Raw genomic sequence first — 15,139 nt, 5'->3', positions numbered from 1 at the left:
TGATGTGGGCTTGTCTTCTCTCTATCTCAGGCACTGGAACTTTGGCTCGAATTGCTTGTTTCGGAAATCGTGGATCAACCAGTTCTCTTGTTACAAATCGATCTGTTGGCTTTGGAAACTGTCGAGTTGTGGTCTAAACTAAAAGCACACCCAATGAGAAGTTGTCTAGTTTCTCTGTGTACACTGGTGGTTCGTTAGTGCCTCGGGAGACATGAAGGCTGGTGTTCCTGGGCATGTGGTCATTGTGGCTAGTCGGGTGATGTTTATGTCCCTGAATTTAGACATTCCGAAATCGGTGACTTTAGCTCGACTGCCTGCAATCAGTAAGACATTGTTGCTGGAGAGGTCCCGATGGATGATCCCATTGGAGTGGAGAAAGGCAAGTGCTTGAGCTATGTCATAGGAGAGGTTGACTTGGATGTGGTAGAGAATGTCTACAGGTGATGACTCCAGGAAATGTGTCAGACTCTCGTCCATGAGCTCCATGAGAAGAACTGGTGCATTTGTGTCGGGATCGCGATAGGTCCCCAAGTACTGTACAATGTTGGGATGGTTGATGCGTTTCAGAAATGCACACTCTGTTTCGAATCTTCTAAACGGATGTCTATGTTCTTTGCCAGGGTCAGGCACAGCTATTTGAAAGAGCACTGAATAGAGTAGCTTGGCAGCACAGAGTAGCTGGTCACACTTGGCTTTACACACTGCCCCGTAGGAGCCAGTACCAAGGGTATCATTCTTTAAGAGTTGAACATTTCTGAATATGTACTCTTGTTCACGGTCTTGTCTCTCGGCCATATAGCTATTGACTTGTAGCAAACTATATGGAAACTATAATTATGTGTGTTATCATGTGCAGATTAGATATTCACGACCCTATAGTACACCATTGGTAACCTTACTATGTTCAATACCACGGAAATGTTGATGGCTAGTAACCGCAAAAACTATAGATGGCTAATCGGCTTGGATTCGATACTAGTAAATATTTGGCTGTAAGAAGGGACTGGTTGGTGGTGTTAGTACGGGTTAGTGCAATGCCAATGGCTTAGTTCATGTGTATTATGTATCTGTGCATTAATTGTACCACATACTGACCACTGCACCCCCTCCCTGGCCTTAGCTTAATTCCTTAGAGGTGATGGTGATCTACTGTCAACGGTAAATTATCCGATATAGGAAAAATAATGTGAGTCAAAATGTCCCCTAAGTGTGATCATGTGTTAGTGTTTAGTTCGTTCACGATGATGCTCGATATTCTTGAGGTGTTTTCTACGGCAACAAGGCCACATCCATCATGATCTCTTACTGTACAGCCAGACACCCGTCACTGAGAGGTGAGTTGGTGCTCAATTTGTAGTTGACAAGAGTACATGTGGTAGAGTGGAGCCAGAGGAGGCTGGAACCTATCTTATTAAGGTCACTAATTGGATTTCTCCAAACTTCTCTTGCCCCTTACTAGTTAGTGTCTGAACGTTATTTTGCAGGGGAGGTCAAATTTTATTTTCACCAATTTTCTTGGAAGCAGAGATACCATCAAAAGCCAGTGCTCTTGTACTAGCCTCGATATCATGAGCGGCTTGTTATAGAGCTCAACGCACAGCTGGCTTTGAGACTTGTATCTCTGCTTCTGAGCAAAATTGGCGAAAATAAAATTTACCCCCTGCAAAATAACGTTAAACTTAGATCTATACAGGCACTAAAAAATATAAGGCTTGAAGCAGTCTGCAAGAGAAGTTTGGAAAAATCCAAATTAGATATTAATCACTGCTCACTGACAAATGCATCACTTCCTGGTGGGCGTATTCTCGCGGCAAATCAGCCTATGCAGGAATTTTCATTCAAAAGTGGGGGTGGGCGTAATCTCGGTATATAGAGTACGGTATTCTTACATATAAGTATATACACTCCAAATTATTCCCACATATTTTCATACCCTAATTGTTCTCATTCAGTTGATGGCATAAAACTGCTTACAGTGGAGTTTCATTAAATACTATTGATTTATAAACAGGCAAATTATTGACCATGCAGCTTTTGTGTACGCTTGTTCTTAACTTCTCGAGCACTGTATACACAGTGTTAGAAATAATTGTTATTGACTGTATGGTCAAACATCATTTGTGCTGGTCACACTGATCGGACACATGCAGGAATGCATGGTCATTCTAATTAAACGTCCGGTCAATGACCGATGGCAGTGAGTAATTTCTAACACTGTATATACATGCATGCATGTACTTCAGTTCGTCACATGTTTTAATGTTGTGTCACTGTTGAAGTTCTTCCGTCCAAAACCTTACTGCATGAAGATGGGAACAAAGCACCACCCACATGCATGGTGTACATGCATGAGTGCTTGTCACTGATGCCCAGGCATCTAGTGCATGAGTATTGAAAGGAAGTATTTGAGGGATTTCCTTCCATGAGCAGATACAGCAGGCTTCTCAGGTACTCTTAGGAAGCTGCTATAAAGATAGAAGGATATCCCAAAACAGGATCAAGAGTAGGCGGGGCAGATATAATGCTAGTAGATAATTTTTTAGATCCTAATATGTTGCACATGATGCATGATGTCATCTTCTTTCTCCAAATAAAGTATCATGGAGAGAACTAGTTCACTAAACATTTTTTTGAGAGTGTTCTCGTCATTACACAGGTATCGCTTCACTTGCCTGTTTACTACATGTATGAAGCTTTTCGTCTAGAACGAAGTAGTGGGTGTGGTTTTGATTTTGATACACTGTATGAGAGAGTGTGATCTCATTCCAAGTTCATTCCTGTCATGTGCCAATCACTGACGGACTGAGATGGTGAATCGACAGACTTTGAAAGGTGAGCATGTGACTGGGGAAATCTCTATAATTATTATCAATTGGAATTGAATTTTCATGATTGAGCTATTGGTGATTAAGTTTATCCATGCATAGGGGAAAGGGTCACACATATAGGCAACATTGCCTTATAGCTACAAAGGTGCTCCCCGTTATACAAAACAAGTAAATAAAGTATACATCCACAAAACAAAAAACAGAACATAAAACAAAACCAATACATATAAACTAAATAGTTAGACACCATGCAGAGGAGGTACGACATCTGTGAGTCTAAATACCTACATTCCTTATTATATCCGGGTCAAAGTTCAATAGCACATGAAACAAAGTGATACTCAGAGCAACGTACTCCAGGCATCCCTCCTGAAGCTGAAACGATGGTTGATTAAGCTAATACGAATCAGACTCTTGGCAGCTAAAAATAGCCCAGTGCTTATGTTTGGCAAGTAACACGCAATTGAACTTTGACCTAAGGATTGTGAGTCTAAAACACTTCCTTTGACTCGCGGATGTCGTACCTCCTCTGGTTAGACATTGTTTTGGAGGTGTCTATGCATGGGATTTAGAAGCCCATGCAAAGGCACTATATATATACAAGTGGCTGAGGGCTTCTAAATCACGTGGACACCGACAAAACAGTGTCTAATTCATTTAGATACTAGTGCGCATGTGCAAATCTTGCTCGAGGCTTGACTACAATACAATTACTTGACAACGGAATACTAGGTATATACTAAGTAAGTTGCAGGTATACTAAGTCCCATAGTATATACTAGCCTCGATTCCAGGCCGCACTTCCGGTGAAGGAAGCTAATATAGTATACCTGCTCAGGCACTTTTCCCATGTACTTCCCATGCACTTCCCATGTAGATGTATTTACAAACTAAAGAAAGACTATGAGAACGAGTGTTTGAAGTATTAAAGGAGTAAAAATCCGAAAATTGAAGGCAATACATTTTTGTTTTATTATTTTATACGTCTGACAGCAGATTAGAAACTCACAACGTTTAACCAGAGGGAGCCAGTTGAGATTTTGTCCCATTGTGTTCCATTCCATTTGGCCGCTATCCACCTTGCTGCCCTTTTCTGCACTTTTTCATATTGCACACTTTGTGCGGAGACCAGACTGGAGCTGCATACTCCAAGTGAGGGCGGACTAGTCCAGTGTAATGACATGGAAATCACCCGATTCCCTATGTAGTTTGCACGTAATTATTTGTAGGAAAACTATGTAAGTCTTTTGTCAGTGCAAGCTTGTGAAAGGGTATAATTATTGTGGCTTTTAAACACATGTCTCTCTCTGTCTATAGTATCACCGAGTGCCAATACCAGAGGACAAGCACACGCGACAGCTGTCTCGACAGTCAATGGCCTTCTTTGTGCACCCCAACAGTGACGTGCTTGTCAAACCATTACCATAACAACCATCCACCCATCCCTTTTTACATGTATACACCAACTATCTGACCGCAGCAGCATCCCATATTGATAATCAAAGTTTAGTTTCACTTCATAATCTTTTTTGATCACAAAATTGTACTTTGTAAGTGTGCGTGGTACATTATACATTTTTGCTGCCCACATGCATGTTCACGATATGCGGTGTATCAGATCAACAATGCACATGTACAATCATGCAACCCTGTGCAAGTAAGGTTCTTTGGTGTTTCTTTGGGGTGAGTGCTTGCTAAGATCCCTATATCTACAACTGTTTTGTATATATACAAACATTATTTGCTGGCTTGTTTTGCTAATGTATTGTGGCTTGCATGCATGCATGGGCTAAAGGAAGTATTGAGGGATTTCCTTCCATGAGCAGATACAGTAGGCTTCTCAGATACTCTTAGGAAGCTGCATGCATGCTAAAATACTATATGATCCTTGGCGGATAATGCTATATATAATTTTAGGAAAAATAGATCCTCCTGAGTATTGAAAGGAAGTATTTGAGGGATTTCCTTCCATGAGCAGATACAGCAGGCTTCTCAGGTACTCTTAGGAAGCTGCTATAAAGATAAGAATGATATCCCAAAACAGGATCAAGAGTAGGCGGGGCAGATATATATAATGCTAGTAGATAATTTTTTAGATCCTAATATGTTGCACATGATGCATGATGTCTTTTATTGTAAGGTATCTGATGAGTATAAATATAATGCAAAAATTGAGTGTGTTCCAACAAAACTAAGAAACCTGTTTTGGTTATGGGAGTTCTATTCAACATCATTCTCTGTGCCCTAGCTAGCACGGTTGCTGGTCGATGCAACAGGTACTGCTATACAAAATGGATGGACAGAGACAATCCTTCAGGAAAGGGTGATTACGAGAATTTCAGACATGTTTCAAAGACGACAGTTTGCCCCGAACCTGTTGGAATTCAATGTCAAACCACAACTGGAGCTCCCTACAAAAGCACAGGTGAATAAAATTATACTTGTTACAATCCCTACTGACAAAAGCACAGATTAAATTTAATGGCATCACACAGTACCATGCAGTTACTATAATTATAGGCGTTTTGTTCAAATGTCAGGTTCGGCTTAAATATATATTTTATTGTTTGTATAGGTGACTCTCTCGCAGTTGCTTGTGAACCTCGTGGTGGCTTAGCGTGCATTAACAGTGATCAAAGGTTGGGAAAGCAGTGCAACGACTACAGAGTGAGGTACCTTTGCCCTGAGGGAAGCATTCCGGACACCAGAGGCATTGTTTGTAATGATTTCTATGAAACATCTTTCACGGACCGTGATAATCCCGGGGGTCACTGTGACTGTGAGACAGTTAACCTCCCAAAAAATTCTTGTCTTGGAGGAGCTACACCGGCTGGGATAAGGTGCAACGATGTGAGAACCAATAAAGACTTTGCGGTGTTTGGGCAGAAGATGACATGCAAACCTGATGTGAGTGAACACAATAGCTACACACGCCATGTACACAACAAATTCTCAGATTATTGATTGGGTACACGTTAACAAATTTCATGATCCATATTTCGTGTGAGGTGTCGCGAGTCTATATTTACTGCAACTTACACACATTACACAGAGTGGAGGGATTTGCTGGAACAGAAACAATCCGGGAGGCTGTAGGGATTACAAAGTGCAGTACATATGCCCTTTTGATGTAGAGGCAGCTGGCCAAGCCCAGGACTTGCCTGAGGGGAAAGAGTAGTTGCTGCACACTCCGCTGATTCTGAACATGAAGTGTGAACAAGACAATGTAATACATATTAGTTAGAGAGACAACTGCATGACATGAATTAAGTATCTCATAAAACTTTCTTTGAAAAAAGCTAATTTTACTAACAAATTAATAGTGTGAGGTTACATTGTCTAAACAAAGTTTAAGCAGTGATCCATAAAAAAAACTGTAGATATACTCTATAATTATAAGAGCCTGAATCGTCCCTTTTATATAGTATAACCCTTTACCGGTCAAATTGTTGTAAATTTTACAACAACAATCTGGGAGGGAGCGTGCTATCAACTTGTGAATGTTGCATGATATTGGATTCTGTGGCAGATTGGATAGTATCATGAATGCGATTATCCTTTGAAGTTCTGCTGAGCTGTTCAATTAGGACACTTAAAAAAAAGAAGTTTAAAACAAGCTATACAGCATGTAGGACTGAGTAGTATCCATTGGTAGACCCTCTGGACTATCTTGGTAGCCATAGAATATTTTCGAAGAGGAAGCAGCAAGCCATTTGTGTACACAGGCACTTCACAAGTGGACACAAGCTCTACAATAGTCTACATGCTTGCTAAGCAGCTTAGTTGACCAGAGTGCAGCTTTTAAAGGCCACACATACTTCCATCAAGGCAGCAGCAAGGCATAAAATCGATGGTTAGTTTGTGCACAGCCATTGACCCACGCCCATCTCTACAAGCCATAGCCACTTCATTGGGGGCGGAGATAACATCAAGCTAATTTGGTGGGTTGGGCTCAGATGCAAACTAAAGTGATGGAACTGTTCCAGATTTTCCAGATTGTGTGCGGCTGAACGGGAAAGGGTTAATATTGTGACAAACAACAGAAACAAAATTATAACTGAAAAAGGAAGGCCTGCGAAGGAGGCTAGCTGAAAGGCATCATGCAAGACAGCCTAGCCTGGAGCAAAGAGCTTGTCATCAATAGAATCATGTCAGGGAACACTCCAAAACAATCAGCTATAAGAAGCCATCATCTATGATTAAAAGAAGTTATATCCAGGACCATGCATGTACCACAGCAGAAGAGCCTGAGGCCTCATTTACAATGTATATACGTATAAAGTGGACCGTACATGCATGCTACATGCAACAAAGGCCAGCTATTGAGAAGCCTGGCCAAAATCTCATCCGCCCTGTGTTCGACTGTGGGAAGGAGCAGCTCAGTTAATGTGCATGTGACGCTCATTCAACTCCAAAATGATCTTGTTGTTGCCAAACCAGTTCAAGATACGACAAATGAAGATTTTGATGAGCTCGAGCATTCTTCCTCATTAGTATTCACACCTGAGTTTGCCAATGTGGTCAATGTCGATGGATTGAGAATTAAAGACAGCAAGGTGTTTGTTATTTGGAAGTGGCAGGTGCTACATCCACAAGACAAGACGGTAATAATAGTGAGGGGAATCACTGTTTGTTTTTGGCTAACGGAACCCCGGACTATTCAGACGCAGAGTCTGAAACAGTCACACACCATACCTTTCAAGGTGATCGGATGTAACTATATCCAGAAGTACTCTGAAAAGCAAGTGTACTTATTGACGAAGGTGTCCCTGTACGTATATATAGAAGTACAAGTTGAACCTGACAATCTAGTGACTCCAAATGCAATTGCGTTGTAGACGGTTCCTTTGGATACGTAGTGAAGGAAGCACAGGATGCTGTGTACGATGCCCTCATAAAGAATGACATTACTGTTGTAACATTCATGTGGGTTAAATATATCAGTGACCGGTATATACCGTGTGGGCCCAGGGTTTTTTTGCTAACATAATAACGAAAGGTGTATGGCCATCAAATTAATGTTGAAGTACACATTAAGTACTGTTGTCGCCTAACCTAATTTTGCGTTGGTCGATTTCGCATTAATTTAATTGTATAACACTCGCACGACTATAAACAATCATGTTCTAATAGCATTGTTCACTGCTCATGTCATTTTTTGTTGTACATTTCTATTGAAATTCGACCAAGTGCAGCGATAACATGCATCATAATTATAACTATACACGCATTAATAGCTGCAGTAATTTAATGTGCCAATAAAGTAGATTATTGTTCTTCTTGTGTGATGTTTTTATCTTTATAAGTTTATTCATAATTATAATCTTGTCTTGTGACACAGTATTTACTTGAATGGGCGTTGCAAACTAGATCTAGTTACATATTAAAGGTCAAGTGGTTTCAGCCTCCTCTGAAGTGGAGCCCTTTAATTTTTTTCTGGCAAGAGTTTGCTTTGTAGTGATTGGTTGCTTTCAAAAGATTTTCTGTACATCAACAAGCCAGTAATTGTTCTATACTGGCAGGACAATACATGCATGTATGCGGCATGTACTGGAACGTACACATGCACAGTATTTGTTCATTGTACATTTTACTGTTCTTTACTGTTTCCCCTTCGTTCTCCAGACAATAAATTGGACATGACTGGTCTCCTACAGAAGGCTCTAGCAAGATCTCAAACTATGAACTTGTTGAGTTTCGGTCTTATTCATTGAACTCCCTCATCAGTTCCCTCAACATCAATCAGATCAGTCATCACGGTTTTATTGTCAGTACTACTTTTTTATTGTATACATGTATGGTTACCCAGGAATGTGTTTGTTTACACAGTATCTTTGTTAGCCGGCTGTTTGTTAGTGGTGTGTGGGATGATAACTTGGGGAAACCCCAGGGACTAGCCAGAAGCATGCTGACTCAGCTAAAAGTTCTCTGCCAAAGGAGGGGGAGTGTCAGTGTCCTGGCAAAACAAAGCAAGGTTTCTCGTTTGTTGTGATAGAGTTGCTCAGAAAGATAGTACAGGTCACCTACATAGTGTATATATAGTGTACAGCTATTACTACTGTAGCTTATTGGCCGGAGCCTAGCTAGTATCAATAGTAGGCCATTCATGAATAAGACCATCCAGTCTAATAACTGACTAATAAACTGGTACACTCCTTCTCATACATACAGAGTGGGATTGATACAGAAGTTGCCTAGTGATGTCAACCAACTCAATCACAGCCACTATAACATCGAATGTTGATGCCAGAGGACTCGCTATCATAATCACCAATGACTATCGTAACTGTACTAGCTTACGTCCTCTACCTGGAACGTTAAGTGATGGGACGAGTATGAAAGACACCTTTGATTATCTTGGTTTTGTTGTTCATTGGGAGAAAAATGTTAATAATCTACAAATCACAAAATTAATTCACGAAGCTTGCAGTTTCCAAGACTATCACAAGTTCAAGAAGTACGAGTGCATTGTATTTGTTTTCTCTGGCCATGGTGATTTGGGAGACATTGTGTACCTACAGGACGGCTCAAAAGTTAGTATTGGTGAGGACATAATCAAACCATTTCTCCCAAAAGCATCTCCGATTATGGGCAAACTACAAAAGCTTTTCTTCTTCGATGCCTGTCGCGGGAAACAAGAAAGCAGATCTGTGATGGTTCCAAGAAGTGGTCCGACTAGCGGAGGGCATGACAATTCCTCAACTTTTGAGCAGCGAGGAGGATCACTAATTGAGAGAATCCGAGTTCCAGAGGAGGGTGGCTTTTTAGTTGCTTATTCCACCATGTCTAACCACACAGCATGGGAGAGCACCAAGGGAGGTGCTTGGCTGCAGAAACTGGCTGAAGAGATCAGGACTAACACTACTAGCTCTATCGAGGACGTGCTGACAAAGGTGAATAGTGATTTCATTGAATACCCAACTACAAACGTGCAGCAACCCGAGAAGCTCTCACGGCTCAATAAAGTTGTCTTCCTTCATCCACAAGGTGAGAGGTATAACAAGCATGCAAATTACTTTGCCATTCTGCGTACGTTATATCATAGATTGAAGAGTTAGAGGGATAGGAAACAGTTGGTATTCTCGAGTAACATCCGCGCTACGGCTTAATCGAGGCTATCACAACAATACCTATTTCTACACCCAGTATATATACAAGTAACTGTGCTCAATCCGTGCAATTCACTTATAATTATTTCAAGGTCTATATACCTATTGTAGTAGTCATAACCAGCACGCTTACACGTTACATGTTCCATTAGCTCTAAAACAGCCTTGGGAACTTATAACTTTATTGGAAAGTCTGGGTGTGGTCAGTCATCAGCAAGTACTACACATGGCTCATGCATGATGGACTAGGCGTGTTATAAATTACTGAAAGAGATGATGTCTCGAGGAAACACAATTTTGAGGGAGTTACCTGGCAAAAATGTTGCTTAATAGCCTCGTTCATAGGGCGTAACGCGGATATTTTTCGAGGCTCCACTGCAGATTCAATGTAAAATCATCACGTGCACCACTCCATTTCTTATCCCTCTAACTCTTCAATCTATGGTTATTGAACTACTATACATGCGGTATTTGTCATAATATTGGAGTCTGAGTCTACTACACTATTATATCATAATTATGTATGTTATTTTCTCCCAGTTGCTTCAAAAGTTAAAATTGCAGCTGTTTTCCCTTCACCACCTACACCCTCACTGGACCGCACTAACGACACACTGCCACCTCATACTCCATCTCATGCTCAAATCCAGTCAGCTGCGTCTTACGTCCCTGAATGTGTGTGCAATCGTATTTACGTGCCACCTATAGCCACTTGATTTTTTAACAGTATATACATTGTAAAAGTCGTCTTCAAAATATGGCAGCAAATATTAAATTTTACTCCAGGGACAGTGGACAATGATGCAGTTCGTCAACTGAGACATTGTTATCCATCTGCTACAATCAACAACTTCAAAGATTACCCACACGTCCCAGCTGAATGCAAGGGTGTCACGTACTATCGCAGCACGGCCACTGTCATTGTGCCTGATCAAAACAGTGTTGTTGGTGATAGCCACAAATATCTTGTCAATATACAGCTTTCAAGAGAGATGGCTATTATGGACGCTTTATCGAAATTACAGTCCTTACAGGAAGGTGAGTTTCTTCTCTTTGCCTCGATCAAATATTATAAATTATACAGGCCAAGGGTATAGGTTTATGGATATATAGTCATGCATTGTCTATTCATACGGAGTTAGCATTGTACATAGGTGTCAACAAGTTTAGCCTGAATCTCATGCTGCATGAGTGTTTATTACTGTTTCAAATTAATTTGTTGATGCCTATACAACTCTTATATTCATGTGCATTGTTGCAGTGATACTTCTTTATCTGTGTAGAATGTGGCAATGAAATGTCTCCATGTGCGAATTCTCCTCGAAACAGCTCTACCTTAGCTGAGCAACAAGTGAAACGCTTCTTCAAGGAGAACCATATCAACCCCCAGTATTCTTATCAATCTGACAGTATGACAGGATCTACTCGTCATCGCTGCATTGTACGTTACACAATAAACGAACAAAGAAAGAAAGTCGATAGTGGCCATTATTACCCTGAGAAACAAGACTCTAAAGAGCAAGTTTTTAAGTTGATACTCTCAAGAGAAAACATTTCTCAAGATACTAGTAACCTGACGTAGTAGAGTGCCTTATTATAGACTCCAAACTATTTATACTGTTTTATTCCTAATTCGGAGACTATTAATAATTTGTGTGTGCGTATGTGCATGTATGTCATAGTCTACTATATGTGTGTATCACCATTCATTTTTTATATGACAGGATGTCTATCATACTATTTACATGTAATGGATTACTGAATGCATGGATAGACCTGTGTCTTTTACAATTGTCATTTATTACTGCATATAATTATATAGACTGCTCGATCTAGGTGATGGCATGTGCATGCGCATATATATATATTATATGTAAAGGCTTTGATTTATGAATTTGTCATTGTTTATTTGTTTACATAGCTGCACCTTGTTAGTGCAGTGGTTTGTACCATAAGTGGGTGATAACTTGGGGAAATCCCAGGGACTAACCACAAGCATTAGCTAAGCCTTAGTTAACGTTTTGGACACATAGCCTCGAGACCAGCCGTTTGTTGTTCCCCTTGCAGATAACGAACGGCTGGTCTCGGGGCTAGTGGACACAAGCCAGAGAAGAAGACAGAACAGGTAAACAGCATCTATTATGAATAGATACCCGGGCCTGTGTCAGCTTTACCCATGCATGCAGTAGTGCAAGAATAAATATACGTAGATCTACATATAGTCAGTCGTACTCTATAGTAGGCAGGCTGGTTATAGCTATTATGTATACATGTAAAGGTAGACTCTTTGTGGGCCATGGATTAACCCGGCTCACATCCACTCTAATAACGAACTGGTATAATTAATGTTTTGTTTCTCAGACAGAGTGGGATGCTGCCCAATGATGTCAACCAACTCAATCACAGCGACTATAACTTCGAATGTTGATGCCAGAGGACTTGCTATCATAATCACCAATGACTATCATAACTGTGCTAGCTTAAGCTCTCTACCTGGAACCTTCATTGATGGGGAGAATATGAAAGACACCTTTCTCCACCTTAATTTTGTAGTTCATTGGGAGCAAAATATCACCCATCTACAACTCACAAAATTAATTCATGAAGCCTGCAACTTCCAAGACTATCACAACTTAAAGAAGTACAATTGCATTGTATTTGTTTTCTCTGGCCATGGTGATTTGGGAGACATTGTGTACCTACAGGACGGCTCAGAAGTGAGCATTGGTGAGGACATAATCAAACCATTTCTCCCGAAAGCATCTCCGATTATGGGAAAATTCCAAAAGCTTTTCTTCTTCGATGCCTGTCGCGGGAAAAAAGAGAGCGAGTCTGTGATGGTTCCAAGAAGTGGTAAAGCAAAGGGAGGGTATGACAACTCCCTGACCTTTGAGCATCGAGGGGGGTCAGTAATCGAAAGAATTCGAGTTCCTGGAGAAGGCGGTTTCCTGGTTGCTTATTCCACCATGTCTAATCACCTAGCATGGGAGGGCAACAAGGGAGGTGCCTGGCTGCAGAAACTGGCTGAAGAGATCAGGACTAACACTACTAGCTCTATTGAGGATGTGCTGACAAAGGTGAACAGTGATCTCATTAAAGACCCAACTATAAGAGTGCAGCAACCTGAGAAGCTCTCACGGCTCAATGAAGTTGTCTTCCTTCATCCTGAAAAAGATCCAAAAAGTGAGTTAATAAAATAGTGCAAGCTGATACACTGCTCTATATATAATACTATTCCATTCTTACATACAAGACTAGTGTTACTGTTTATTTATGATTTTCAACAGCTCTCCCAAAAATCAAAATTGCAGCAGTTTTTCCCACACAACCCACACCCTCACTGGATCGAACGCAACCTTTAAACTCCATTCAACCAGCTTTGTTGACTGCCAGTCCTGGCGTGTATCAAGGTAGAGTCTACTGATAATGAATTTACTTTGACACACTGTATATTTATGTATGTAGATAAGCTAAACAGGGCTATCCAAACATTCCAGAACCCATTCCCTACTATAGAAACAGGGTGCCTAAACCACTATAAGACATTGTATCCACACACCAAATTTGCCCCGATTTGTATCTAGGTACCTATTGTACATGTAGACGTATTTGCCAATCACTCACACATGCCATCCGCCTGCTAAGAGTTTATTTTTCTTCCTTCGTATAGGAGCTATGGACAGCCCAGCAATGAAACAGTTGATTTCTCAGTATCCATCAGCTGCCATCAGGAAGCTTGAAGATTACCCACATAATCCCCCTGAGCACGAGAATATCACATACTATCGCAGCCAAGTGACTATCACTCTATTTCATCAAGACATTGTTGGTGACAGCAAGAAGTACTTTTTGAACACTCAAATTTCCAGAGAAGAGGCTATAAAAGATGCGATATTGCAAGTATCACTACAGGAGAGTAAGTTTAATTTTCGTATAGTTATTGAAGTGTTATGGTCTTTTATGGTTAGTATACCTTGAATGGTGTAATCAGTTGTTGATAGTGTCACTGTACATGCAGTCTATCTAGCTACTATAGCCGATTTAACTTTTCTGTATTCCAATTCAGCCTCTAGCAGCTATCTCGGATTATCGTACAGTTCCCAACCGCAGCAAGTTGACTATTTGGAGTCGCCAATTCAACAGAGTGCAGCTTCTCCCTGCCCGACCTACGGTACCAGTTCCTGTGCTCCTAACCCCAACTCCCTCCTTGTTCCTACACTATCTCAGCAAGGTATTGTCTGTGTACCAAATAAGGAGCATATATGAGCATGTATGGGTGTGGTTTTCAATCGGAGTATAAGTAGCCACATCAATTCACTTTTTAATAAAAATACTGTAGGTCATGATCGGGAATTGTCTCCACCTGCAAATTCTCCTCAAAGTCCAGCAATACCCGGTCATTATCATAGACAGAGAGTTAATCGTTTCTTTCAAGAGAACAACATCAATCCCCGGTATATATTTGACAGTGAAATTGTTCCCACCACTCAACACCGCTGCATTGTATGCTACACAATACAAGGAGAATCCAGAGAAGTCGATAGCGTACGTTACTACTCGAGTAAAGGAGATGCTAAAGAGCAAGTTGCTAAGCTGGTACTCGAGAGAGAAAATGTTTCTCAAATCGTCAGTAAAGGAATCGCCCCACCTTCCAACAAGGTATGGAAATCTAAACTGAAGGAATATTGTGACAAGAACAAAATTGTCGTCGCAATGAAGTACCACACGAAATCCAGTGGAATCGGGTTCAAATCGACTGTCACATTTCTTGGACGTGATATTGAGGGGGAGGAATGCAAAAGCAAGCAGGAAGCCGAACAAAGTGCAGCTCGCAATGCATTACAGAGTGTTCAGCTCAACTGAGTGCATATCATGGACTGTAGAAATTCTGAATTGATCACCTCAATTTTATACGTATTCTTTGTTTTGCGTTTTATAGCCTGAGATGGAGGTCTTACTAGTCATAGTATTGGTTGGTATTGCTCCTGTCTATACTCTATAGTAAATGTTATATTATATGTGATCACAATGATCCAAGGATTGTGATCAAAAGCTGAAATGTGCAGCAGCCCCACCCTCCAAATGTGTGTTTCCCCTTACAAGGTTGGGATGACATACCTGATTTGAGTCGTATACGGTAAAGATCATTAATTATGTAAAAATTGATTTTGAAGGGGAGGGTCTTATAAGGTCAAAGGCTAG

General features: G+C 40.7%; 4 protein-coding genes across 7 annotated transcripts; 3 read left to right on the top strand and 1 right to left on the bottom strand.

Moving 5' to 3' along the window:
• LOC135349714 (calcium/calmodulin-dependent protein kinase kinase-like) lies at window positions 1-939 on the bottom strand. The gene has a single exon (XM_064548299.1). The coding sequence runs from the start codon at window positions 793-795 to the stop codon at window positions 166-168; it is 630 nt and encodes a 209-aa protein (XP_064404369.1). The 5' UTR covers window positions 796-939; the 3' UTR covers window positions 1-165.
• A 4,059-nt stretch (window positions 940-4,998) lies between these two features.
• On the top strand, window positions 4,999-6,148 carry LOC135349713 (uncharacterized). The gene is made up of 3 exons (XM_064548298.1): window positions 4,999-5,253; window positions 5,404-5,735; window positions 5,881-6,148. Exons 1-3 carry the CDS (start codon window positions 5,040-5,042, stop codon window positions 6,004-6,006), a joined length of 672 nt encoding a protein of 223 aa, XP_064404368.1. The 5' UTR covers window positions 4,999-5,039; the 3' UTR covers window positions 6,007-6,148.
• Window positions 6,149-8,667: 2,519 nt separating this feature from the next.
• LOC135349708 (uncharacterized) lies at window positions 8,668-11,692 on the top strand. Of its 3 annotated transcripts, none has more exons than XM_064548292.1 (5): window positions 8,668-8,802; window positions 9,000-9,815; window positions 10,478-10,612; window positions 10,724-10,975; window positions 11,221-11,692. In XM_064548292.1, the coding sequence occupies exons 2-5, from the start codon at window positions 9,029-9,031 to the stop codon at window positions 11,517-11,519; spliced, it is 1,473 nt and encodes a 490-aa protein (XP_064404362.1). In that variant the 5' UTR covers window positions 8,668-8,802; window positions 9,000-9,028; the 3' UTR covers window positions 11,520-11,692. The 3 variants fall into 3 exon arrangements, with proteins under 3 accessions (XP_064404362.1, XP_064404361.1, XP_064404360.1); XM_064548291.1 differs by having other exon boundaries at window positions 8,718-8,846; XM_064548290.1 differs by having other exon boundaries at window positions 8,744-9,815.
• Window positions 11,693-11,927: 235 nt separating this feature from the next.
• Window positions 11,928-14,932, top strand: LOC135349704 (uncharacterized). Of its 2 annotated transcripts, none has more exons than XM_064548286.1 (6): window positions 11,928-12,062; window positions 12,299-13,120; window positions 13,249-13,347; window positions 13,608-13,853; window positions 14,004-14,168; window positions 14,277-14,932. In XM_064548286.1, the coding sequence occupies exons 2-6, from the start codon at window positions 12,319-12,321 to the stop codon at window positions 14,798-14,800; spliced, it is 1,836 nt and encodes a 611-aa protein (XP_064404356.1). In that variant the 5' UTR covers window positions 11,928-12,062; window positions 12,299-12,318; the 3' UTR covers window positions 14,801-14,932. The 2 variants fall into 2 exon arrangements, with proteins under 2 accessions (XP_064404356.1, XP_064404354.1); XM_064548284.1 differs by having other exon boundaries at window positions 13,225-13,347; window positions 14,277-14,922.
• The last annotated feature ends 207 nt before the right edge of the window (window positions 14,933-15,139 follow it).

The sequence above is a fragment of the Halichondria panicea genome, chromosome 16 (assembly GCF_963675165.1).
Source record: "Halichondria panicea chromosome 16, odHalPani1.1, whole genome shotgun sequence".
Classification (NCBI taxonomy): domain Eukaryota; kingdom Metazoa; phylum Porifera; class Demospongiae; order Suberitida; family Halichondriidae; genus Halichondria; species Halichondria panicea.
The sequence above is the reverse complement of the archived record's forward strand: the minus strand, read 5'-3'. Positions and strand labels throughout refer to the sequence as shown.